Source organism: Aulonocara stuartgranti (genome assembly GCF_965226115.1).
Source record: "Aulonocara stuartgranti genome assembly, chromosome: 17".
Classification (NCBI taxonomy): domain Eukaryota; kingdom Metazoa; phylum Chordata; class Actinopteri; order Cichliformes; family Cichlidae; genus Aulonocara; species Aulonocara stuartgranti.
This window is the reverse complement of record NC_138953.1, coordinates 26,554,598-26,582,515: the sequence shown is the minus strand read 5'-3', so window position 1 is coordinate 26,582,515 and position 27,918 is coordinate 26,554,598. Positions and strand designations below refer to the sequence as shown.

At 42.0% G+C, this 27,918-nt stretch overlaps 2 protein-coding genes across 2 annotated transcripts in view; one reads left to right on the top strand and one right to left on the bottom strand.

Annotated features, from left to right (window-relative positions):
- Positions 1 to 2,908, top strand: part of ndufb2 (NADH:ubiquinone oxidoreductase subunit B2) — a 5,749-nt gene extending 2,841 nt beyond the window's left edge. Inside the window, exons 3-4 of the mRNA XM_082510762.1 lie at positions 273 to 348; positions 1,710 to 2,908. Coding sequence (XP_082366888.1) covers positions 273 to 347 — 75 coding nt within the window. The 3' untranslated portion in view covers position 348; positions 1,710 to 2,908. The remainder of the gene's footprint in view (positions 1 to 272; positions 349 to 1,709) is intronic.
- kdm7aa (lysine (K)-specific demethylase 7Aa) lies at positions 1,802 to 27,918 on the bottom strand. Its single transcript, XM_082510736.1, has 18 exons — positions 27,809 to 27,918; positions 20,296 to 20,381; positions 17,992 to 18,109; positions 16,816 to 16,976; positions 11,748 to 11,889; positions 10,875 to 11,061; positions 10,370 to 10,532; positions 8,280 to 8,367; positions 8,084 to 8,190; positions 7,527 to 7,618; positions 7,276 to 7,362; positions 6,729 to 6,974; positions 6,384 to 6,511; positions 5,922 to 6,073; positions 5,744 to 5,838; positions 5,458 to 5,609; positions 4,790 to 5,124; positions 1,802 to 4,025 (listed from the first exon to the last, which is right to left on the bottom strand). The coding sequence occupies exons 1-18, from the start codon at positions 27,904 to 27,906 to the stop codon at positions 3,937 to 3,939; spliced, it is 2,526 nt and encodes an 841-aa protein (XP_082366862.1). The 5' UTR covers positions 27,907 to 27,918; the 3' UTR covers positions 1,802 to 3,936.

Here is a 27,918-nt window from a genome sequence, read left to right as displayed (position 1 = left end):
AAACTTTAACTCCAGTTACTCTTTCCATCCCACTTCTAACCAGTGAAAGTCCAGGAGAATCCAGTTGAGGAGAGTTTGGATGAGGTAGTACAGGAGCATGAAAGTACAGCTGATAATCTGCAGTAGTTATGTGGTAGAATTATGTCGAACCACAGCTGTGTCAGTATGGCATTCCTAATAAAGAGTTTGCTGTGCACAGACTTGCCAGGAACAGGATTTTATTGATATAAATTGATTGAGTTAATTGATTAAGATTCATCCCTCCTCTGCAGGGTCACTTCCCTTGGCCGGATGCTTCTGAATGGACAGATGAGGAGCTTGGTATCCCTCCAGATGACGAGGAATGAGGTGATTTATACAGTTTCCAGGCAAATGCCCAACAGGACAGCAGAGTTAACTTTCACAACATGCTGTCCAAATGTAAAGTAGATGACCAGTTCACGGTGTAAAAGTCACAACAGATGACTGGAATCTGCTATAATAGTTTCAGCCCTTTAAACTAAAAGTAGAGGTTTTGGCAAGTTGTGTTTTTGTTTGTTTGTTTTTAAACAAGCCTTTCTGAAATATAATGTCCTTCTACTTTATTTGAAATCTATGAAGTAAAAAGTACGTTTTAGTTGATCCACGGGCTTCTCCAGATTCACCAAAAGATTGAAAAGAGATCACTTTTAGCTTTATTGGTCCGCTAACCTCGCTTTGCACACATTCAGCTCCCTGCATGGCTTCAGTTCAGTGCCTAAGGTGAGAGGGCATTTCCTTTTTCTTTTCTTTTTGTCTTTTTTTTTTTTTTGAGGATTTGCAGACTTGTCTGAAAGGTTGACTCTTCAAATCGAAGGATTCTGTTTTTGTCATGTAACATCTGCCTACACATGCAGGCACTTAGCACTTTGAGGATGTTTGAAAGGTGGTGGCATCTCTTATCTGATATAGTTAAACATTTATGTATTTAGCTGTAAAGTTTTAACTAAGTCTGTAAAAGTGAGAGTGGTGCACAGTAATTTTTTTCATGATAAGAGAAGCAGTCAGATTTGTGAAGCGCTCTGGGTAACTTGGGGATATTTTCCACACTTCTTTCTGGAAATGCTTTTTAGGTGAGCGCTGCATGGGTGGAGCAGCCAGACTTCTCCTGGAAGTTGAGGGCTACAGTGCAGCTGTGAAAACCTCCAGTTTCACATGATTACTTAAATGCTGTAACCTCAGAAGCAGCTGTACTTCAGTCTGAACCCTGCAGAGGGCAGTGTTGTAAAGGTTTACCTTAAACCTTTTGCACACCTGGTTCAACTGAGGTTACACTCACAAAGTTAGTTACAAGGACAGGTGTATACGGTGTATTTTTGTGTCTTTTGATTGTCAAGCACTATATAAACTTAAATATTAACCTTTAAGTGACACGTTTGGCCACTTAAAAGAATTATCCCAGGTGCACCAGGCCAATGTAGTGTAATACATGTAATTAATCTTACAGGTTATCATGGTCAGTGTGAGGGGTGCTGATGGTAGTAACGGTAGTGACATGGTGCCTGCAGGCATCGTCAGCACATTATGTTCAAGCAGGGCAACTTCATGAAGGGCGTAAGCTGTTTATAGACAAAATGGTTTTATTCATGTAAACCATTATTCTACTTATAATGTAGTAATAATATTGTTTATTTGAAAAGGTACCGCTTCACTTTGGTGTACCTAATAAAGTGCCCGTTTCTTCTTTGCAGGTCACCACAGAGGATTTGGTTTGCCGGGCGAGTCTTTGTTGTACATAGACTTAATAAACTTATCTTTAAATTAAAACAGGAAGACCAGCATGTCATTTCATTACTTTTATTTATTTACACGCAATTTCTGAAATGCATTAACAGTGTCACAGTTAGCCAGTGTTTGTATATTTCAAATCATAAGCCATTTAAATCTGGAAAAAACCATTGCAAGAACCAACACATATTTAAAAAAAAAAAAAAAAAAGCTGAGAGCTGCATTTCAAGGAGAGTGAGGGGGACAAATACTACAGCTTATTACAAACCCTGCCTGCGGGCCAGTTCGTGTTTTTATTCTGTGAGTTAACATGCAAAGACTTCAAAGATTAAAGTGTAGTGTAAAAGAAAAAGGAGGGGTACAAAGGAAACACTGCTTTTTTTTTTTTTTTTAAATGTTAATTCTGTGTTTTGGATCTCATCACTCACCTGAGGAAGGCTCACACTGTTCAGAGGGCGCTCTTAAAGCTACATGGGTGCAGAGTCAACTTAAACTAGGGTGTCTTTCCACTTAAACAATGAGCTGAACACGTGTTTGGAGGCAGTGAGTGGGAGTAACACCAAATGGGTAAAAGTAGCCTAAAGATACAATGACTGTTAAATCTGACCTGTTGCTTTTTTTTCTTTTTTTGAGCTATAAAAACTGAAAAACACTGAAATAAGAAGTTATGAGTGTCTGCATCCATGATGTGTGGCTGGTGGTTAATCGAAGGTTATGTCCATGGCATCATTCCCTGAGAGTGAAGAACTGCACACACACACCTCACATTAAAGAAAAGAAAAAGCCTCAATCATCCACATGTCAGTTCCTCAATCGCTGACCTTTTAATACATCATCTACTTTGGATCAACCACAGTGGCTCAGAATACCTGTTGTTTTGTTTTTTTTGCTAAACGGTGTGGCACTAAGTAGAGAAAGCTCAGGAGTAGATATGGAAGTTTCTTAACCTAGACTATCCGCACATAGCCCATAAACAAACCAAAAAAACCTCTACAGGAACAAAGAGGACGAGGATCGACACAGGCTCTACTCAGCTGGGAAGGGAAAGATGGGTAGCTACTCAACAGATGATCACATGAACTCTAAAAACATCCACATTTACAAAAAAATTTTAAAAGGTTAAAAAAAAAAATAAAAACTCCCTACAAAGGGGGGGGAGAAACACCCTCAGGCTCACTGAGGTTTTTAGGGTGAAAATATAATAAAATCATTACCTCTGTTCAATTAATAAATAATTCAGAATCCATAAAAACAATAAAAAAAATCACATAAAACGCGAAATAAATTAAGCCAGTCGTTTCAGAGGTGACGACTTGTAATTCCTATGGGAAAACAAATTCACAGAGAGGCAGCATTTTGAGTGACTCCACCCCCACCTCCAACACTAGGTGCAGTTTTACACCTGTTAAAATTCTGCGAGCAGAAGAAACGCACCAAAGTGCTGCCTCTCGCCCTTACCTCTCTCCTTAAAAAAAAAAAAAAAAAAAGTTATTGCTGGTGTGATTGAGATAAAGAGGAAGGGTGGGACACAAGCATGAGAGAGTGGAGAGACGTACAAACAAATAAGCACCATTTTGAAATTTCAGTTTCACCACCTCCTCTTTTAGCACCGCGTTTCACCTCCACCCATCCAGGTAAACAGACCCTTCGTCCTGTTCAGTTTGTCACGAATAAAAAAAATAAAAATAAAAATAAAAAATATATATATAATAAAAATTAGGCCAGGGGAGAGGTGGAGGGGTGATCAGCAGAAGGGGGAAATACTAGCAAATGTGACGCAGGTGATCTTGGCATCAGAAGCAGTGGACGTCTTGCCGCCTCACCCTCTCCTCCCGCCCCCACCAACATCTCTTTTTTTGTCCGTCCAAAATGCCCACAGGAGCTTCAAGTCCACCGTTCCCTGCAGCAACATGCTCCTTTCATGTTTTTGTCTTTAGTGTGCTTGTGGTAAAGTCGTGCGCTTGCTCGTTTCCAATCCGATACCCTGTCTCCTAAGCATGCACAGTGAGCGTGTTTTACGTATCAAAGATTTGTTTCATCTCCAGGCAGTGTCCATGTGATTTCATTTCTTTTTTGTTTCATCCACCCTCCCCCCGATATATTTTAACTGTCTGGTAAAAAATACACAAAACTATCTTCTTCTCTCCCCCTGCTCCTGACTCCTCGCCCTTCTTTCAATGTCTGGGAGGGTTACACGAAGACGCGGTTGTGTCTGCTGAGCTTCAGGATCTTCCCCAGTCTCTGCTTGGCTGTGGCCATGCCTTTTTTGGGCCGTTTGCCTAAAAAAGAGAAAAATGAAAATATTAGCGGGATTTATATAGTAACATCAAATAGTGAGTAACATTTCAACTAACTATCTTCTCACAAATCTGACAAATAATCCATCAAGTGGCCTAATCATGATGATAACCATAAGTGGCCCTTAAAACGGGCCCCTGACACCAAAGAAAGCACCTACTTTATATTACAATAATTAAAGAAACTAATACAAATTAAACTAAACATTGTCAAACAGCAAAAATGAAATAAAACATGATAATGGGGCAGGGATAGCTCAGTAGGTAGCGTGGTGGCCCCATGATCGGAAGGTTGAGGGTTCAAATCCACTGAACGGCTACCCTGAGGTACCCCTGAGCAAGGTACCGTCCCTACACACGGCTGCCCACTGCTTCACTGAGTGAATGGGTTAAATGTAGAGAGTATTGATCCCCATGGGGAAATTAAAGTATACATTAATCGAAATAAAATATACTAACACTTCTTGCACGACAGTTAAGTCCTGGTTAAAATTTGTCCTGATCTTTGATCAGCTTTATTTTGGAAAGGTTTTTTTCTGTACTTTCTATTTAATTTTAAACTGTTTTTAAACACTGAATACCACCTCTCCCACTGTCAGAGAGCTAATCAGAGAGCTAATTCCCACATCCTGCACATTCCGTATTGAACCATGCTTTATCTTCTGTGCCAGTTAGTGTGGACTGAAACAGCTTCTCCATTTTTCTGCATATTAACAAGCAGAAATGATAAAAGTCACATTTCAAACCTTTTGTGGCCTGATTGCTGATTGGTGGAGGGTTCGGGGCGTGCCTCTTGGAGGGGTGCAGAGGTGGAGACATTGAGGGGTCACAGTATTGGTAGTCCATCTCTGGGCTGGGGAGCCCTTGATTGTCCCAGGCTTCGCTGCTGCTGTTTCCCTGGCTGTCTATCGGGCTCTTGTCCCCCTGCAGTCGGCGCTGGTGCTGCGCCTGTTCCAGCGGGCTGGGCCACCAGGACTCCTGGAGCGAGTCTGCCGTCTCCGACTTGGAGGAGCACAGCAGACCAGCCATAGACAGCATCCCCTGAATGGCCTCTGCTGTGCTGGGTGAGGTAGGACATTCTCTGTAGGAGGAAGACGAGACTCATTTTTAAAAAAGGTGCCCCGATGGCGCCGTGTTCACGGGGGCCTTTCAAGGATTTTGTTTTATTTATTTATTTGGTTAAACGGCCCACGGATAATCAGAATATTTGAAGAAGCATAAGTGCCGTTAGTTAGGCCAAAAGGTGCACTATGTACTTATTATTGTAGTTGGAGTCTTCACTTAAATGCAGCTTTGCACCGATTAAAGCTTTTTGTAAATGCTTCTGTGTGTGTTGTTGATGACTGATACAATACTTTTAATATTCTGTATCCAGAAGTACTGGTCACAGGCCTGCCTTGATCTGTTTCCTCACCGTTTGAGTGGTTTGTGTTTGTGCCTGAGTTTCTCGCCAGACTGGTCCAGCTTTATGTGCCCTGAGCCTGTCTGCTGCTCATCCTCGTCCTCTTCATCCTGGGAGCTCTCCGAGTCTTCGTCAGAAGATGATGACGACGATGACTCTTTATGCTACATTGGACAGAGAAATTTCAAAAACATGCCTCAGAAGACAGCGTAAAAAATGATTACCCAAAGTACACTCTGTTCAGAAACACTGAGCTCTTAAACCGGCTGTGTTTGTATAAATCCTGCACATCGTTTACCTCTGTGGGAAAGTCGCTGTCTGACTCGACATCTGACACACTGGAGTGTCCTGAGACTTCTTCCCCGAGTTCAGTCTTCATCCTCTCCAGATCTCCTGAGACACAAAGGAACACATCGTCAGCTAAATGCTTGCATGGCTACAATCGTCTGTTGGTTTAATATTCACTGAAGACTTACTGAGGAGTGCGGATTTCTCAGCTGTGCTGTGCTGTTCCTGACTGTCATACATCCTCTCAAACTTCACGTCCATGCAACCCTTGGGTGGGCCAACAGACAGTCCCTCATCTTCGGACTTTACAGGGCTGCTGCTTCCCGGTCGTCTCAAATCTCTGCACACACAAATATAAAGTTCATGTTAACATGCAGAGCAGGTGACTAATTTATATTGTAATAAACAAGAAGAGGAAAATAAATTGGACTCATCTCCTGACGGCTGCCTCACAGCTCAGAAGAACAGGCTTTGTAGATTAACAAATTCATAGTTTCTGTTGCTGACTAGTAAACCTTTCTAAATTCATTTTTACTTCATGTTATTTTTTTATTCACCAAAGTGGTTTTATGTTGGTTTCTGGAGTTTGTCACCAAAACAAAAGTACTAGTTTGACTGGCTCTGCACACCGATTCACTTTGCTCCCCCACCTGATGATTCTTCCGTTGACCAGCATTAGCCGTATGTGGTTGTCTTCCAAAGACTCTGCAGCAGCAGCTGCAGATGCAGTTGACACTTTGTTAAACTTTGCGTGAACCTTGGCACCAAACGCAGGATCCTGGATACAGAATATTAAAAGTATTGTATCAGTCATCAACAACACACACAGAAGCATTTACAAAAAGCTTTAATCGGTGCAAAGCTGCATTTAAGTGAAGACTCCAACTACAATAATAAGTACATAGTGCACCTTTTGGCCTAACTAACGGCATTTTGGTTTCTTCCTTTAATGTAGATTAAACACACATTCTGAATGTTTGCTCCTTGAAGCTCACCTCCTCCAGTGGCCCGACCTCCAGCCTCTTCAGCACATCCCTGGTGTGCTGCTCTAAGATGTCCAGGTTAGTGGGTAGCTTGGGCGCATGGCGCTCCTGCTCCCTCAGTTGCCTGGCGGCCCTTCGAGCTCGCCGTGCCTGGCACAGCCTCTCCACCGTAGCTCGAGTGGACAGGCAGCCGTTTGATCCCGAAGGTACTCCACTTCCCTGAGATTTCACTAGCTTGCTACCACCCACTGGTTCCTCCTAGGAAATAAATGTAAAATAAATCATGCAGTGAAGGTTGTTACAATGTGCAAAAAATAAAAACAAAACCTACAGAATCAAATGATCATTTTTTTAAATTTAATAAGATGTACAGATAAAGCACATGTAAAACTGTAAAGGGTCAAGAAATGGTGCAAATTAATGATGTAAACACTGAGATTACAGCTTGTATATGTCTAAAATGTGGGTCACTTTTATTAATCACTGACAATACCAAAAGAGCGTCAGCTTTTCTCCCAGCTGACACCACCATTTGCATTAAGTCTAAAAAGCTCCTCACCTCTAGGTAGCGGATTTCCTTGGTCAGTTCTTTAATGAGATGGTTCGGCCTGATATTGTCTGGTACCTCGCTGGTGGGTTCGTTCACCTGCAAAGCCGCAACAGTTTACATTCAAAACAGAGGAGTGAGCAGAGAATCTGCCGCCTGCTGCTGACAGATAAGACTAAACGTGGATGCCTCCGGTGACTCCTGTGTCACAAGAACCATGTGGACTGCAGACATGTGAGGTGTAATCAGGCAGAATTTCTCACCTCTCTTTTCAACCAAGTCTTCAGTGCACTGATTAAAGCCTTGACTCCATCCACTAGGTAGGTCGGTGGAGGACAGTTGTCCTCTCGAAGCTCTGACAAAATCAAAGAAGGGAAAACTGTCACGAGTTTTAAGCGAGAAAGCTTCAAACCTTTTAAAACAGTAATGGATTTCCAAAAAGGTAGCATTAAAAGTGGTGTTCAGCAATGGAAATTTCCTGTGGATATTTTGTGTTTTTAAGTTTTGAGGGATCAAAAATAGTGGGGAAAAAAAACAAAACACGTCACACTTTGACCCTCCACTATGTATTAAAGGACTTGCAACCCTGAAATTTACTGTCATATGCAGGTAAAATTTTGCATGACTTCATTAAATATACCAATTCTGAGGGGTCAGGTGGGAGGAACTCATTGATTTTTCATGGAAAGACCCATAAATAAATCTTACTGACACCATTATTTTCTTGCCAAATGTTTTGAATTTTTATGTCAAAATGTTATGTTGCGACAGCTCTTATACACATCTCTGTGGCTTGTGGTTTTGAGTTTTAGACTCTCACCTTTTAGCATTTCCAGGAGGTTCTTTGCCACATACCAACAAATGGCCTCAAAATAGGGAAACTTAAAGAGGTCTGGGGTTTTCAGACGACGCTCCATCTCATAACACCTACAACGCGAACCAAACGTTAAGTGCTAAAGTCTCTAGAAAACACACAAAAATCAAGATGCCACACCAGTGGCAGGCGAGTGGTTTACCTGAGCTGCATGCCAATATTGAGGTTGTGAAGGAAGTTCCCTCCGAATGCCATGCAATCCTGAGAGGTGAGAACAGCGTGGATCCAGCCTGCAGAGGGCAGCAGAGCACAGACGTTTACTCAGCTTATCTACTCTCTGGCTTAGAATGATAACATTCTTAGGGTGGGGCAGAGAAATTACACATGAATACCTGAGGAAATAGGGATTTATACTTCGCTTAATCATATTTTCTCAACATGCAGAAAACAAAATTCGTGACAACAAGACTGCAAGAAACTTTTTTATCCTGCTGAGGCACAGTCACACTCAGCAGCAGGAGATAATGCTGTCAATAACAGCTTCCACCCCAGATAAACAGTGCTCCTAATACAACACAAAGTAGGAGAAAACAGATTCTTTTGGGGGGGGGGGGGACTGACAGAGGCTGACAGACAGGCCTGATAATACGCTTGACTGACCTACTGTGCTGCCTGACCCCAGCTTAATTCCCACCTCTCCACAGCCTTTCTGCCAAAAGCTCTCTTTCACAATGCTGCTTGAGCTTTCTGAGAAAGCATGGCTGGAAGACTGATTGAGGACATCCAGCAGTTGACGGGCTGAACTGAGCTTTGTCTCTCCGTGTGCCGTAGGGGGGCAAGGGTGAAGGAGCTCTATGGGCTTAAAAAGTCCATTGAGAGACTGATGGACAAATAATGGTATGACTGGATCCATTAGCTTCACTTCAGCGAATCAAATCATGCTTTGGTGTCATGCTCAGTTAGTGACATGACATCAAAACATCTTTCTACCTTCTTAATGCAACATCAGCAGCGCCACCACAAGGCTGCATAGTCACGTGTAGTAAAACGCCTCAGTGCTACTTTCATCATATGACATAGGAGCTCTGTCTCTCTTCATTTTTCCCTGTAATTATGATCATTAAGAACTGTTTGGGTTGTTGCTCAGGAAGAATTTCCCTCTCTGTTATTTTCCTTTGGCAATAATAGAGGACCTTAAAGGAGCCTGTATTTTCCTGGCAGCATCCATGGGAATCATGATTATTTTTCACTTTTAAATGCACATGGGGAAAAAAACAAAACAAAAAACAGGCAGGTCAGCAAAGCTGGCGCAAAACTGTCAGGCAGTCACCAGAAACAATGATTTAACATCAGCGACACAAACAGCTGCACGTCTGAGAGTGTGGAATTTATTGTGCTTGGAAACCACACACCATTATCCAAGACTTTAAAAGTACTTTGATGACTAGTGTGTTTAGTTTGGTTCAACTAAAATGTGTGTGTGTGTGTGTTTGTCTGGTCAGTGATGTTTGTTTAGGCTGGTGTGAAAGCTCTCAATCACATCCTGGTGTACCGACCAAAGATCCCTTTCAAAAAGGTGTGTCAGGATAGCGGACGTGACTGAGCACGAAAGGCTGAGCTGATTTTAAACCCACGTGTAATATTACAAATAAGCTATGAATACATTTGTCCAAATCATTTGAGCTCTGCACTCGTGCTGACCTGCATGTTTTACCAGTCAGTCAACTGTGCTTGCATCCTTTTTTTCATAAATACATTATCTTTAAAGAGTGGATGTTATAGTGCTGTAACATGCCCTATAATAACAATAACATTGCTCATCTCATCATAAAACATATCATAGCTGACTTTTTGAGCTAATCGTGACAATTAGTAAAGTACAGATGATAAGCTGCCAGTTATCCAAATTTGATTTCTTCATACGTCCAATACCTAGAGGTCTACATAACTGCCATGCTCACGGATCATAGCCTGAACATAAACCATCATTTATCACAATCGTCACTTCTATCAAACAGTTCTTGAACATCCAGAAGATGGCGAGGTTACAACTTTCCAACTGTTTGCCAACCAACAACCAACTGTTGTACTTTCAGAAAGTACAACCCCTGTCAGGTGGGACTTTTTGTGGGGTAAAATAATCTCCCTGGAGCTTAATGTGCTACATAGTTCCTGTGATAGAAATACAGAGTTTCTCAGGAGGTTCCCAGTTCAAACTGACCTTAAGAAAGTTTTGAAAGTACACTTAAAGTCCTTTACTTATCAAATGTGACATTAAAACACCTCACTGACCTGTAGGGATGAGCAGCGTGGTTCCTTGGGGTACAATACACTTGTAACACTTATCCACTTTGTCCCCAAAGAACACTTCGCTCTGATTGGGCGAGGAGCTCCATGCCTCATATAGTGCAAGATTGGTGAGGGTGGGCTTGATCAAGTAGAAGACTTTCTCACCCTGAAAATCAAAAGAAAAAGGTATTTAAGGTAACGAGAGGTTAAACTTGTGAATGTGACGGCACTGCTCTACTAAACACCCGCCCCTCATTCAATCACAAATTAAAGTTAGCTGTAGTTTTCAGAAGCGAGGGGGTGAGACCATCATGATGAGTGCTGCTGGCTGTTTTATGAATTAACTGGATGTGAGAAGCAAGGTGACCCTTCAGAGAGTGCTAGTCTGACCTAAAAACCTCAGTATTTAAAGAAACACTGAATCCCTGAGCTTGATGAACATCAGGGTGGCATGTTCCTCTCTTTAAAGGAGAAAAAAAAAAAAAGCTCTTTAAATCCACACACTCACCCAGAGAACATGATACCAGACAGAGGTGCCTCCAAAGTCTATGTGGAAATCTGTGTAGCTGTCTTTGACCCCCATAAGGCAGTACTTCTGGACAAAGGGTTTAGGGAAGAAGGAGTCGTCTGGCCAGTAGTTCTCAACCCAGGACAACGTCTGAGCCACGTCAGGAACCTCCACCAGCTTTGCCATCCTGCGGGTGATCAGAATCATGCAGCACACTGAGCTTAGGAAAGTTTTAAAAACATATCTGTAGGTCCCTGATTTAATCTCAACCACATCCAATACTGTAGAGAGACTCGACTCTACCCTCAACAGAATAACAAGTCACTGAGGTGAGACTGTAAACGTCCAGCACAATCAGATCTGATGGTAGCTGGTCTTTAACCTGCTAGGTGCCTATAGTGCAAAGTCCATACGATGTCAGACTGCACCAGTGTTAGAACAAAGCAGAATAATATTCTCGGCATTCATCGTTATCAAGCTGTCATCATATAAGGAGCCTCCAGCATGCTACATGCTCCCTCACCTTCACAGTACTCCCAGTAGTGCAAATGCCTGTTTTGTTGTGTGCTACACTTAAAGAGAAACTGAGCAAAATATCCCAACCTGATTCTCACAAATCTGTCTAAAGTGCACGTGTGAAAACAGCTTTGGCTACATCAGAAGGACTTTAAATCGAATGTTGTTCCATTTCTTTCTATTAACTCAGGCAACTATTAAATCAGCTGGAAGCTTCCATTCAACTTTACATTGATATAGATGGCCTTGGTAAAAAATACATCTGGAAGTTTTGTCAAACCTAGTTTGCTGACTCTTGAAGATACTTATTCCTTTTTCGCTTTTAAATCACAGTGACGGACCTGCAGCATGGCTTACTTCGTGTCAGAGAACTCCAGGCTGATGAGGTTGAGGACTTTGGGTCGATGGGGATTGGTGAAATACTTGATAAACTCGCTGAGCTTCATCTTGCTGTCTGCCTGCCGTGCCACATCTATCACGTCGATGACTTTGTTACCACCTAGATGGGAATGAAGTGCCTTTTAGTTTGTGCAATATCAGATTAGATGTTCTGCAGTCACAGACTCCTGAATGAAAATCTTCAAACTTTTTAAATGACTGCAGAGTAGGTGATGGGGTTCAGAGGGGTCAGCAGCCTGCTGGCATCCTCATGTGCTTTTAGAGATCAACCCCTGAGGAAAACTGGCATTAATATGGCAGCATGGGGAGGGGTTGTAGGGGATGCAAGCGAGACAATCTGTCAATCTGTCCAGACCACCAGTCCCAGAGGAAGGGGAGTGGGTGGAGGTGAGAGGGCTGCTACGTTTAATAGCTGTGTGTGCGTGGGAGATCTCAAGCATATAAGGAAATATGTCTGTAGATGTGAGAAAAAGTGTGCAAAAGCTGTGTATGCATGTGTGTGTTTACTCATGGGATAGAAAACAGATGCTAAAAAGGAAAAGAGAAAAAAGTCAAAGAGAGAGCAAACAGCAAACAGCTCACAGTTGGGAGGCTACAAATCACACGCAGTGACACGCAGGGCCGGAAGTAAGACTGGGGTGCAGTGTGTAGCAAGACAGCTGGTGGTTGTATTTTCCCCACACCCCTCCCACACACCTTTTTTATTACCCCTGTGCATACTTGTGTACACACACACACACACACACACACACACACACACACACACACACACTCCTCTAAAGGCCCAGCTGGCCAGCGTCTGATGACAGAGAACAGGTGGAGTGAAAAGCAGTCAGTCACACAGTGCGAGACAAAGCTGCCTGGAAACCCTGCAACGCCGAGCTCGAGCACTGGGTTCACAAACCCAATTCAATGTTTTTATTTAGTTTTTTTTTTTTTATTAATGTCAACAAACTAAAGCACCGCTGAGCCAGCTCGAGAGACACTCAATCTAACCGACATCCCACCATAAAGACAATGATATATGACAACACCCAGTTATGTTAAAGAGCCAATTAACTGAGATAATTGTTGCAAATATGTCTTTGTCATCAGACAGGAACCAGAAACTTGTTACTCACTGCATTAATTTTAATGTAAAACAATTATTTCCTCATGAATCAAACGTTTTGGGAGCAAAATGCTGTAAAAATAATTAACTCAACACTGAAATCAAAAGATGAATCCTACTTTATTTTTGACCGTTTTGTAGGAATGAACATGATTGTAACTATGAACATGCACGGCAGGGTTTGTTATATTAAATACTGGGATGAGGGACTGGAATAGCTCCTTCTATAATAGGTTTTTGTGAATCGGGCTTTAAAAAAATATATACTTTTAATAAAGTGCTGGTAATAAGCCATTGCCTGTCAACAGCAACCTTTACTCTTCCTCAAAGCACCAGTTGGGTGCTTTAACAGGTGACCTCAAAGTTGAGCTGAGTTTAATTTGGTATCCACCCATTTTGTGCTAAGTGTCATAAGGAAAACTCATATTAATATTAGTTTAAGCCAGTCAATGTGATCTGATTAGTCAATAACAAGCATCAAGACAACTTTGATGGTGCAATACAAACTTGGTTTTCCCTTTCTGGTTTCTTTGTCAGGTTTTGCATAGTTTCATGTAAAACCTCAAACCATTTCTAAAAAGCTTTGCCCTGGAAGGAGTTTTTCAAAATCTCCAATGTCTGTGACCTAAAATGCTTTTCATGTGTGAATGAAAGACCAAAACGCATTCAAAAACCAACTTCTCCAAGACACCTTTCTAATGTGGACAGGGTCTCAGTGTAGTTAGCTTCTCAAGTGGCTTTGCTCATTTGTGTTTAGTTTTATTAGCTTCAATATTAGTTCAGTTCCTATGACAGCTGGGACATGCTCCAGCTCCTGCTACAGCCCTGAAATGGGTAAGTGGAAAAAAATTGAAGAATCGATAGTTTCAGGTTTGGCGTTTTTATTATTATAAATGAGAGGTTATTTGTCAGGGTCTCTGTACACAAATAACAATGTTCATCAGGCAGACTGTGCTAACAAATTCCATCAAACAGAGACAAAAACTAAAGACATTTTCTCATTTTTTTAAAATTTCAGTCAGTTTCATTTTTTTCTAAAGTTAGCCAAAATATTTTTTCACACCCAGTTTGAGCCTTTATTTTAGTTTTAATTAACTGTAATGCCCTTGCCAACATCGGCTGTCATCCTTCAGTTGAAAGTTTACATGCCAGTTTACTCTGAAACAGCTGGCATTAAACCTAATTTTCTACATCAAAGTACTCAAGCGGTCTAGAGGCTGGTCTCTGCAGCTGTCATCTGCATTCTTCCCCTCACAGAAAGAGAGAGGGTTGCTAACGGTGGGTCGCATTGTAACATCTTAGGCTGCGTCTACACAGGAAGTGATTTACAGAGAAACGGAAACCAGAGAAAGTTAAAAACATTCGACAACTACAGCCAAAAACAGGAAAAACACAGAGCGGGCCAACGCCAAGACAAACTTCACTCAACTTCGGAGCAAGCATTTGATACCAGTGATTGGCACATAACAAGTTAATAAATGCATAACAAGGTAACCTAGGCAACCAGAGCCTGTGTCCAGAGATGAGTGAATACTTGTTGGTAATTAAATAAATTAAGAATAATTAGGTTTACTGACTGAACCCTTACTCCTTCCTAGCAAGGGCACCTCGCCCTGGTTTCCATTCATTACAGTGGGGCAAAAAAGTATTTAGTCAGCCACCGATTGTGCAAGTTCCCCCACCTAAAATGATGACAGAGGTCAGTAATTTGCACCAGAGGTACACTTCAACTGTGAGAGACAGAATGTGAAGAGAAAATCCATGAATCCACATGGTAGGATTTGTAAAGAATTTATTCGTAAATCAGGGTGGAAAATAAGTATTTGGTCAATAACAAAAATACAACTCAATACTTTGTAACATAACCTTTGTTGGCAATAACAGAGGTCAAACGTTTACTATAGGTCTTTACCAGGTTTGCACACACAGTAGCTGGTATTTTGGCCCATTCCTCCATGCAGATCTTCTCGAGAGCAGTGATGTTTTGGGGCTGTCGCCGAGCAACACGGACTTTCAACTCCCGCCACAGATTTTCTATGGGGTTGAGGTCTGGAGACTGGCTAGGCCACTCCAGGACTTTCAAATGCTTCTTACGGAGCCACTCCTTTGTTGCCCGGGCGGTGTGTTTTGGATCATTGTCATGTTGGAAGACCCAGCCTCGTTTCATCTTCAAAATTCTCACTGATGGAAGGAGGTTTTGGCTCAAAATCTCACGATACATGGCCCCATTCATTCTGTCCTTAACACGGATCAGTCGTCCTGTCCCCTTGGCAGAAAAACAGCCTCATAGCATGATGTTTCCACCCCCATGCTTCACAGTAGGTATGGTGTTCTTGGGATGCAACTCAGTATTCTTCTTCCTCCAAACATGACGAGTTGAGTTTATACCAAAAAGTTCTACTTTGGTTTCATCTGACCACATGACATTCTCCCAATCCTCTGCTGTATCATCCATGTGCTCTCTGGCAAACTTCAGACGGGCCTGGACATGCACTGGCTTCAGCAGCGGAACACGTCTGGCACTGCGGGATTTGATTCCCTGCCGTTGTAGTGTGTTACTGATGGTGACCTTTGTTACTTTGGTCCCAGCTCTCTGCAGGTCTTTCACCAGGTCCCCCCGTGTGGTTCTGGGATCTTTGCTCACCGTTCTCATGATCATTTTGACCCCACGGGATGAGATCTTGCGTGGAGCCCCAGATCGAGGGAGATTATCAGTGGTCTTGTATGTCTTCCATTTTCTGATGATTGCTCCCACAGTTGATTTTTTTCACACCAAGCTGCTTGCCTATTGTAGATTCACTCTTCCCAGTCTGGTGCAGGTCTACAATACTTTTCCTGGTGTCCTTCGAAAGCTCTTTGGTCTTGGCCATGGCGGAGTTTGGAGTCTGACTGTTTGAGGCTGTGGACAGGTGTCTTTTATACAGATGATGAGTTCAAACAGGTGCCATTCATACAGGTAACAAGTCGGGGACAGAAAAGCTTCTTACAGAAGACGTTACAGGTCTGTGAGAGCCAGAGATTTTCCTTGTTTGAGGTGACCAAATACTTATTTTCCACCCTAATTTACGAATAAATTCTTTACAAATCCTACCATGTGAATTCATGGATTTTTTTTTCACATTCTGTCTCTCACAGTTGAAGTGTACCTCTGGTGCAAATTACTGACCTCAGTCATCATTTTAAGTGGGGGAACTTGCACAATCGGTGGCTGACTAAATACTTTTTTGCCCCACTGTATATATACACACAATATATAGTTCGGATTGAAAACAATAAATAGGTCAACTTAAAGACTTTCCATCATGTGTAGAACTTTTTGACCAATCTTTGACCACACACCGAGCTGGCAGCAGAAATGCTCGACAGCATCGGTGTTTACTCCAGTTGTCCCATTGTCTTCAAACTGGAAGAACTGTAATCCCACACTCAGACCCCAGTCACAACACCTGTGCCTTGGCTTAATGCTCAATAGGGCATGGGAGAGAGAGATAACGTGAGAAAGGGAGTCTGTAATCTGAACTTAATTATAAAAACACTGGTGGGCTTGGTAATGGGCTTGTAATAGGAGCTGGGAAGTAGCAGGCTGTTTCGGTAAGGAAGTGCAATGGTCATGGAGAGGGCAGTGAAAGCTTAGCCGTCGCTCATTTAGAACGCATTCAGCCATCGTCTGATGCCTGATAAGTGGGTTAAAACCCATGAACCTGGAAACTGGTTCATATTGACACACACAGATGGCGCCTGCTCAGCAATGGCCACTTAGCTGGCTGGTGTAGCGTTATTTCATTAGCTTTTAAGCAGCTTCCAATGATGCTGTGTAGTCCAATCACAGAAGTCACATCCTTCCCAGACAATAAACACTAATGTTTTGTTGTAAATTACATACATACATGTGACAACAAAGCCAAGTTTTCTTACCCACATACTGCTCCACATCTTTGACAGAAAAAGTAGAGGGGGGTAGTTTCAGACCCAGACCCTCCATTTCGGTGACTGCTATGGGGTAGTTGAAGCCTTGCCTCTCCAAGTACCTGGTAGTCACCAGCTCACCCTTCATCCGTATCAGAATCTCCTCGGCACTGAAAACCAGATTGTAATAAGTTAATTCAAGCTGCCAGTGTTCTCAAAATAAAACCATAATGGTTTTAGCCATGCAGAGAGTTGCTTTGTTTACTTTACTACCCAAACCACAACACAATATAGGTGAAAATATTGTGTTTGTGGTGGTGGTAGCATTTTGACCCAAAAAGAGCCTACAGACATGCAAGCTGCTCTGTGAGGTGGTGATTAGGCACACTGAGAGGATTACCCAGGTCACTACATATCACCCATTTAATCCTAACGACAACCTTGGTTTTTCACCTGAGATAAAGTCAGGTGAGCCACTGACTTTTCATAAAGATTTCTACAAAAATGTGATCACAATCAAGAAAACTCTGGACCCAGTAATGTGTTTTTCTTTCTTAAAGCCACACTGTTTTGTGTGACTAAAAATATTCCAAAGCTACACATTTTTTCCAGAATCAGTGGTCGTGAAAATGTAAATAATCCACACACTGGAACTATTTTCTTTTATAGAAACAGAATCATTCAAACTCCCACTAGATATCTGTAAACGTGAGAACACAGAACAAAACAGTTTGCCTGGCTTAAAACCAAAAGAAGCAAGCGTGTACATATTTATGTCTTCTCCTAAATCCACTTTAACCTGTATGAGCATTAAGTTAAGAATTTCGAGTTTTTTCAGCAAATTAGAAAAACAATCCAGTTGGTCAGAAGGATTAAGTATGAGAAAAAACATTTCCAAAATGAAAGAGAGAACTGGAAAAAACACAAACAAATTCTCATACATTTGCAGTTTTTCTCTTTTCCTTTGTAACTTTCTAATGCAAAGCCTTACTTAAGCCTTTAACTGCATAGACAACTTTACAGGAGCCCAATTTTGAGCCTTCAAAAGTAGACATGATTCACAAATCAGAAAATCGCACTTTTAGTTTACCTGAATAAAATATTCCACTAGGCAAGGCCTTTAGAGTTTTAAAAGTGTGGCTCTTTGGGGAGGGGGGGGGGGGGGGGGGGGGTGTTGATATCTACCTGGGGAATGTCCTGTTTTGGAGCTCCTTGATAAACACTGAGGTGCCAGCCTGCACCGGCTTCGATCCATCGTCTGGCTCTGTGTAGTCATGCCTGTGCCAGTTGTTGCGCTTTTTCACTGCAGAAAACAAAAAAAAGTAGGTTTGAGTTTCACTGGGCTGTCTCGTCCTAATGTAATAATGCCCTCTTGAAGCACCTTCACACAACAACATTGTAAATTATGCAGATCACAATCACTTGTCACAAGCACATTAATTCACTACTCAGCCCCTGTGCCCAGGGGTGGATATCGAGGGGTTTGTCCAATCAAAGTGGAGGGTTTACAGCACCATTCAATTAGCTTCTTAATGTCTGCCCTCAGGGTTGTCAAAGGTTAACCTATTCCCCTCCCCCCCTTAACCAAAAAAAAAAAAAAATCTGACTCGACTAACACTGCAGAGAGCGGCCTTCCCCCCGGGACTGTCCAGCATATAGAGATATGGGTGAGACAAGGCAGAGAATCAGAGTATGGTGCTGTTTTCACACATGCACCTCAAAGAATTAGGTCATACTTTCCGCTGTTGTGCTTTCTCACATGTAGCACACATCAGGAAATAGTTTGCTTCAGATATACTGGCTAATGGAAACACTTTACTGTTTAGGCTTCAGAGCTGCCAAGATAACAGATGCAAGAGGGTGCCAGGGCTCTAGAGTGCGACCAAATTGGTCGCAAATGCGACCAGATTTTTCAGTGGTGCGACTAAAAAAAATCTTAGGTCACACCGGTGCGACCAACTGTTCGAGTAAAAAAATAAAAAATTTAAAAAAAGTCTCTGCAACTCGGAAAGTCTCCGTGTGGTCAACAACAACATATCATGCCCATATCGTGGTCTAAACCAAGCAGAGACAGTCAGGGGCGGTACCTCTCTGATTGGTCATGTACGTTTGAAAGTGCAAGTGGATAGAGAGGGGTGAGCTTGAATAAAGCGATATCAATTCATTAAATCCTGAATCGACTTTTAAATATGAATATGAATTCCCTCTTTGCTGTTTTGCTTCCACCGCGATTTAAAAAAAAAATCAAAAAAAAAAAAAAAAAAATCACACTTTATGCACAGCTCTCTCTCTCTGTGTGCACTTCAAGAACAGTTTCCCATCTCAGATCTCTGTTTTCTGCATTATTCATTCGCTTCTTACCCACCAATATACCGTTATTTACAGCACTCTTTCTTTCTTTTCTTTTCTTTACTTAAATGACCTCAGACAAGAAAGCCTTTTTTCTGCTGTTCAATACTGAAAATATTTAAACTTTTTAAAATTATACAATATTGCAGAATATTTTTAAGGTTATCTGCTATAAAAAGCCAGGCCAGGAAAATCTCCTTCATGTTTTTCTGTGTTTTTTTCTCAGTTTGACACAAAGGCATCTGCTGTGATGCTCACAATTCTGATGAAGTCTCATAAGTGTCAGTACTGATAAATGATGAGAATTATAATATTTCTGACAGTCTGAGGCAAAAGTGAATCGAAATCAAATGGATTATAGAAATCAGTGATGATGCCCAGCCCTAGTGAGTAGCCTAGGCCTGACAGAAGTGGATGTAGCTGTGGGTAATAAGAAAGGATGAAAAGAACTATTTATAACTTTTTGGTTAAGTTAAGGCCTGATCCATCTGAAATTCATAGCCAGTGCTCTGACACGGAGCCATCAACCTCTGAACTTTGAAAAAGCACAGTGTATCCAGAAAACACATTATATGCTGCAATAAATGCACTGCCCAAGTGTCCCCTCTCCCCACTGCCTTTCAGCGGCAGGCAGCAGCAAACAGGTCGTCAGAGAAGGCCAAGATGATGATTAAGTTTAACATTGTCTACAATATTGCCAAAGAGTGCCAAAGCACTTTAAGCACAAGATTGGTAGTTAATCATTTACAAATCAATATTGTCTATATAGACAGCAAAACCCCCCACCACTACCACCACCAAAAAAAAAAAAATGCACATGTAAAACAGCGGTGTTAAGCTATGCGGTTGAAAAATTTGGGTGCTCCCAACTTTTGTGCTGGTGGTTTCTTAGGCGAACCAGTGCAACCGTTGCAAAAAGTTAGTCTAGAGCCCTAGCGTGCACAAAACAACTATTCATAAGTAGTAAATGCACACTAATATTTACTGAGATATTTGCTGCAATCTGACATTAAATGGACTATGCACTATGAAACTGCCAGGTTGCATGCACCAAGGTGTCTAGAAAAGTTCAGGACTGCAGTGTGTGTGAGTGTGTGCGTGAGAGAGAAAAAATGGCTTCAGGAAGCAGCAAAGACTCACTCAGGGAGGGTCCGTGTACGACATCACAGTTGGGACAGTGGTAAACATCAATATCCACAGCATGGTGCTCTTCTACCTGTACACAGCTGGAAAGAAATGAGATACAGAGTTAGGGCAAGTCCCCTACAGAGGTTTATACCGTTTTTAAATTGCCAGGAAAAGAAAACACGCCATCACAAGATTTTGCCCAAACATATACAAAGCATTTACTATAATAATGTATGTATGTAATAATAAACCCTACCAGCTGAAGACATTCATTGCATTTACAATATATATGGTCTTTCCTTATACTTTAAAGTTCCTTCAGATAACTTATCCTGTAAATGGTGGCATATAAACCACTTTCAATCTAACTGAAATGAGTGGAACAGGTCTACTGCTTTACAAGCCCGTTCAGAAATGAAACGAGGACACCACAATCTTTATCTGACCTGGACAAGCTAAAGCAGATGAAACGCTCCCAAACTCCTGTCAAATGCTGTGTGTGTTTCAAGCAGAGATGCCAGGGGTCACAGGTCAAAGATAAAAAGAAAGAGGAAAAAGCAGCGCACACTTAGGTCAGGAGACCAAAGATAGCAGTTTTATTTTTTTCCCCTCCAACAAATGTTCTATCATTTCACAGTTATGGCTTCATTATTATTATTATTTTTTTTTTTAAAAACAAGCTGAATGATCTGGCCTCTTCTCATCATATAATTTGCAGCGCATTTATCAAGAGGAGCTGCAGTACAGCGGTGTCACTCATGCTGCTACTACCCCTGAGTATCCTGCAACAGCCAAGCCACAGGAACCAACTCACATGCATTCCTGGGTTGCATACCGGAGCAGCATGGGTTGAACAGCAACTTTGTTCGGATTGTGGACAATGTGTATAGTGTGATAAGCCAAAAAGTACAAACTAAAACTGAACTATCCTAATTCACATGACCATCCATCCATTTTCTACCACTTATTCAGGTCTGGCTCACAGAGCCAGCAGCCTAAACAGAGATACCCAGACCTCCCTCAACCCAGCTACCTCCTTCAACTCTTCAGATGGTCAAAAGAGGCAGTCCCATCCATCCGAGGGACGGAATCTCTCCTGCATGTCTTCAGTCTGCCCTGTGATCTCCTTTCAGCTGAACATGCTTGAAACACCTTGTTCCTTAAAGTCCCAGGATCCTTATTGGACGCTCAAACCGACTCAGCTGGTTCCCTTTTTATATTTAGGAGCAATGGCTCTACTGAAGTCATCACCTTTCTAATGAAGACCCCGAATGCTCTAAAGAGGAATAGGCGACGGTTGGACTGCAGATCAACCAGTAAATCAACTGCTCACATTCGCTTTCAGCTCTGCACACATCTGACAATCCTCCCGTGTCCTCCTTTCCTCACTTGTTGAGAAGTCCCTAACATAATTCAAACTCCTTCACTTGGGGCAACAACATATTACCAACCAAGCATGTAGACTCCACCCTTTTCTGACTGAGAATCGTGGCCTTAGAAGTAGAGCCCTGGCAGTTTAGCTTTGAGCTCCAAATCAGCCAAGTGTGAGCTGGTGATCAATGAAGCAAGCAGGACTGTGTCATCCACGGAAAAGCAAACACTTAAACTTCAGGCCACTGAAGCCTGCACCATCCAAACTAAGATTGTCTGCAATTTGTCGACTAGATGACTAATCACTACTGTCACTAGTGTGCACCTGACCTCTTCACTGATACCCAGTGCTGATAAATCTGCCCATTAGCCACTAGATGGAAGTTAGCACAAATCTATAACATTTCAGATTCAAACCCCCCCAAATGATGCAATTAGAAACTAACAAATAACTTAGACTCAATGCCCCCACAGTTTTCTGTGAACATTGAAAAAAGTAACCAAAGTAAATTTCAGTTTAGTTTTAAATTTAGCTTCCTTCTACATTTTGCCCATAGTGTCACAGTTTGAGAACCACATTAGTGTTTTACTTCTTCTGACTGCACGTGGCATCAATTTGTGGAGATTCTCTTCCCCTGAGATCAGTACTCCAAAAACAAATGAAGAAATCTTGTTGCTTTTTTTTTTGTTTGTTTTTTGAGAGAACCAGACAGACGCCAGCTTCATTACTGGCCTACAAAATCCCTTCCTGCAGCACAGCAAAAAGAGGTTTATAAACAGGTTTGTTGCTGATATAACCTTTGCTTTTAAAGGTGAAAGCCTGCAGGGGGGATAGAGCTGACCGAAGCCTGCTATCAGCTTTGATCTACAAGGAACTGCAGGAAAACTGTAAAGGAAATAAAGCAGAGGGCCATTAACTCATCAGGAAATGGTGAGCTTGTGTGAATGCCTGCCACCCCCCACATCACCCTGGTGCACAAACAGGATATCAACCATACCACACAAAATCTGAACTGTTGTTGGTTGGGTATAAGGGCAAACAAATGCATTAGTACAGTAACTAATTAAATATCCATTTAGCTGTAAAGAACTCACATTTATCTCTTTTGAAAGTTACTTTTCCACTCTCCTACAACATCCATAAAAGACAAAAAAAAAAAAGCTGAGAGAAGCACTCCTGCTCCTGCACGTGAGCAAATGGATAACTAGCAGTAACAGTGTACAGTGTTTGGCTGGCGACTAAGCCTAGCTCATGTATCAGGAATCTTTGTTCAAACATGTGGCCGTTCGCTGGGGGAAAGCATGAGTCACAGCTCTCTGCCGCTGGGTTCGCTGAGACGTGTGAATACAGCGTGTGCTCTGGGCTGACGTGACCTTCTTGCTACTTTCCTTTATATAACACCGCAGTGGGAAATAAGGGCACTGTGCCACATACGCCACCCTGACTCAGCGCGCGTGTTACCTGTAATGATTACCACTTTAACCCGAGCTTGTGAGTCTATGTGGACTTGAGACAGCAAATGTAAAAATGGGAGAGGAAAGAAAAGAAAGGGGCCAAGTATTTCCTGCTGCCTTACTCGGGCTTGATGACTCACCACAAAGCGGGGTGAGTGTGCAAACAGCTCTTGAACCGACATGAACCTCATCTGCTCAGTCATACGTCATCTCAACTCATAAGATAGTGTTATCATGCATTGTAAGACAACAAAAAGGTCAGAGAGAGTACAACCAGGGTGAGCAACACAGATACCCCACAAAACCTTGCTTTATTCCCTGATAGAGCTGCCCTCTGACAGCACTGCAGCAGATTACCGAGCTAAACATCCCTTCCTGAATGAGCGGAGATGTGTGTACTTGGCTAAACCCTCGCCATCAACAGCCCCTCTCCTCCACTTCCTCTCATCAAAGGCCTCCTTCCTGTGTAACTGAGAGGGTTTATTCATTAGTCCACGCACTGTGAGGGGGTTCATTGTCCTCAGTGATCAGTGCAGAAACACAAAGGCTGGAGGCTGGCATCGCCATTATTTTAAGCTCTAAATAACCGCTCCGCATGGGGTGTCGACACACCTACATTAGGGAACTGGCAGATCTCTAATGGATGGGTGGTGGAGATGGAGAGGATATGAGGGCAGTTAAACACACCTGGCTGTCTTTATGTGCCCCAGAGGAGCACCTGACTCGTCCGAGTGCGCTCAGGCAAGGCTTACATAAACAGAGCCGGACTTGGACAGCAGTAAGAGCCACTGAGGTCTGACAGATGGATAAGGCTCTGTCATTCTGCCCTCAGGGGTTAAATCATTTTAGCCAGCTAGGCATAAAAGCAACATATCACCCGTGCATTGTTTACAGTTTGAAGGACACAGCAGGGCTTTCTGTAGTCAGCTGGTAAACAACAAAAAGAGGATCACTTTGTTGTTTATAGGGTGTCAGGGAGCCCCTGGGAGTTTTAAACAACTTAATTGTTTTCAGTGCAGGTTGAGCTGCCCTGAGGCCCGCAAGCACTGGGACTCTGTTTTCACATGTCTTCAACATGGCTGAGCCCCATTTAAAACCTAACGAGTCATCAGTCTTACGAGTGTTTGCTGCTGAAAGACGCAACACAACAAACACAGACTGAACTCGCTGTGCAGATTCACAGTTCATAACATACAAATTATTGATCTATTATTTTGGTACATCAGCTATCAGTTTGATATTGTAATTTAAAGTGGTTTTCTAAACTTCCTTTAATTTGAACTGTGTGGTATATTCTTTACTGTTATAATTCAAACTGACTAGTAATCAATACATGATGCTTTTGACCCTTAATCGACTTTGATTGAGCCAAATGTAATGTTATTTCCACCCCAATGAGAGTCAGCTGAATATAAACAAGAGCTATGAGGCTGTCTTTACTTCAGCCAATCAACTTATCAGACATCTAAACAGATGATCTGAAACATCACAGACAGCAGTAGTTTAAAAAAAAAAAAAAAGGGGGGGGGGGGCACTTCCACTTAGCCTAAACACCAAAAAGGCTCTCCACAGAGGTGATCTATCTCTCTTTAGTGTGCTCACACTCTGTGCGACATTGACAGATCGCGCATTGAACTTGGCTCGCCGTAGCTCCCATCAGTCATTCGCTCCATCTCATTGAGCACCACTGGTCTATCATCGCCCCCACTGTCCACACGCACATTAGACAATGGGCAGACCGGAGGGCCTGACACCTACACTGTGATCTGATGTGACCTACCGGGGATTTACATCCATAACACTGATGTAAATTTGCATCTAAGAAACGCATGAAGCAGAGGCAGAGGCATTTACAGAGGCAGGTCTTGCAATCAGGTGAGGCTCAAAATGATGAATGGCCCTCAGACTTACACCTGAAATCTAAACCAAAGGGTATAATAGTGGGTTATACTGCTTCAGGGCACTGTTACCCCTGCAGATAGTCAGGACAAAAACCTGAAGGGGCAGCAAAGTAAACCAAAGAGGTCAGAAGATTAGTAACAGAGACCCTCAGAACATTTCTTCTGCAAACAATCATTTTGTATTTTTTTCAAATGCTTTTTTCTCATTCAGGTGTAAGTCTACCACTGTAGGCAATGTATAACTTTTAGATTAAAGTATTTATCAAATATCTAATAGGCACCAAAAAATATTCTGTTGGCCCATGAGGTTAAAGTACCATTTTTAGAAGCAGTTACAATAAAAGACAAAATTTCTCTTTTAGCACATAAAAGAGAAGATGTACACAATGTGGTCATTTTTAACTTTACACAATCTACCTTATTATCTAAGCACTAATTCCACTTAATTCTGGAAATAGTACTTTCCAGTACTCTGAAAGTAGTATTATGACTTTAAAGTAAAAAATAATAATTATTCAACTTTATTCTTGAAGTAGTACTTCTATCTTGTTCTCATAACAGTACTTGACTTTATTCTGGAAATAGTATTCAACTTTTTCCACGAAGTAGTAATTTTATTTTCATCTTGAAGCTACTTCGAGTAGTATTTCAACTTTATTCTCATCATTGCATCTGACTTTATTCACAAAATAGTATTCTACTTTAGCCTCAAAGAGGTATTTCCACTTTAGCATCAAAGCAGTAGTTGTTCCCAACTGGAAAAAGTATTTCTGTCTTCCTCTCAAAGCAATATGTTGACTATTTTCCTGAAGTAGTAGAGGGCTATGCTGTAGTTAATGTAGATTTAATGCAGTATTACAAATTTTGAATTATTAAAGAAATACTATAAACTAATAAAACTGAAGTGAATAAGAAACACAATGTGGAAACTAACTGAACCACAACTGAATAAAAACAAAAATGAATATGACTGCATTAAACTGTAATAAAGAGATTACTGAAAACATGGGGGGAGTTTATCAGGACTTTTTTTCAGCTTTCCTGTAACCTCACTCTTTACAAATCTGATGCTGATAAACCGTGACACTGATTCAGACAGCCTTACCACATTAAAGTACAGCTTGTTTTGTTTACTGAAACACAGGTGATAGAAAACAGGACACTCTCCAGCAACCAAGACAAAAGTCTCCCACACAAACACCAACAAGAACTAGCAGAATGAGCTCCTCCGCTTTCCCCTCCAATGGCGTGCCATCACCCACAGCCAGAGAATATCCCTTTCCTTCTGGCCTGCCTCGTGGGAAAGAGGCTGGAAATGTGGCCGTTTTTGGAGCTTTGCTGTGAGTATGTGCGTGTGTGGTGTGTATCTGCTTATTAGTCATCAATGGGGGAAGCTCCAACATTTGTTCCTTTTCTTGCTGGCAGATGACACACAGCTAGTCTGTTTTGGCGCTGACACACCACAAATCCTGGCTGCTGAGTTTTTTGGCAGCACACTTGGTGGTTACGCAATGGCTTCCGTCATTTCAACATGAGCAACCCCCCACCTTAAAAACCAAAAAAACAAAACAAAACCCAGATTATTGTATTCCTAAGCAGTCACTGTGGAAATGCACCCACACAGGCTGACTTGAAGAGTTGCCTAGGTCAGCCCATGGACTTAGAGCCACATTAAAAAAAAACAAGAGAAAACTGCAAAAGAAAGAAAGTCGGATGCTGAGAAAATCTCATGCTCAAGCAGTGCGTCACAATATTAGGTGTGGACTGAAATTTGTACATTTTAGGCAATGTACATTACACAACATTAAGATTCCCATCAAGATTTCAACAGCTTCCACCTACATCTACGCATGAATCACAAAAACATCTGCTACCTGCAATCACAATAGAAAAGAAAAAAACAAACCCCAAAACAAAACAAATACAACACACACACACAAAACCCAGACACGTGCCTGCTTGGTACCTTTAAATAATTCCCCTGCTTGCCACTAGGGGTCCGAGGCCATGTGCCTCCTCTTTCTAAATAGGGGGGTGGGGGATTTAAATTTCGCCAACTGTCAATCAAAAGCCAAACCATAACAATCTCCTCGTTTCCCCCACTTACTTTCTACCAATATCAAACCAGCATTTAAAACAAAGCTCATGTGTATTAAATAATAGATATAAACTACCAGCTTGCTATATAATTAACGTACAGGTTGTGCCCAAACAAGTTGAAGTTGTTTATTAGATCTTCTTGTATAATTAAGTTTAAAATACAACTCAGACGCCGCCCGAGGCTGCCGTTACCTTTAATAACCTGCCAGCTCTGGCACACTTTGTACACTAGGGCTGGTTTAACTGGATTTAAATCGACTGAATCACAGCGACATCAAAATTAAAGTTATCCTTTAAATAACTCTACGGAAAGGTAGTCACGTACGCTTTTGATCACCCGTGTTGACTGAAACAGCTCGGTATACCATCAGCTATAAGATCTACTTTCTATTGGGCTCTATTTAAGTAAATGCCGCTGATTATTATAATAACTACAAAGAGCTGGATCATGTCGTTTTGTTTAAACTTATCTGCGGCACGATGGAGTTCATTAATGTTGTTTTTAGGGGCGCGAACCCCCACTTTCGCCCGTAAAGTCGTGTCAATAGACGGTTTAAAACCCCCGTCGCCCACCGCTAATGGTTAGCACGCTAAGTTAGCCAAGACCGCTCAGAGAACCGTCGCCTTTTCTTAAAAAACAAACCGTGTTTCTCGCCTCCATGTAACTACACCTCTTTAGGATGTCGCAGACTACATACCTGCCGTGAAACCAGTCTTTACAGATGTCGCACTCGATCATAAACCGGCTCACATCGTAGGGCTGCCGGCAGACACAGTACAGCGGGGCCGCCGCCATCTTCCTACTGTC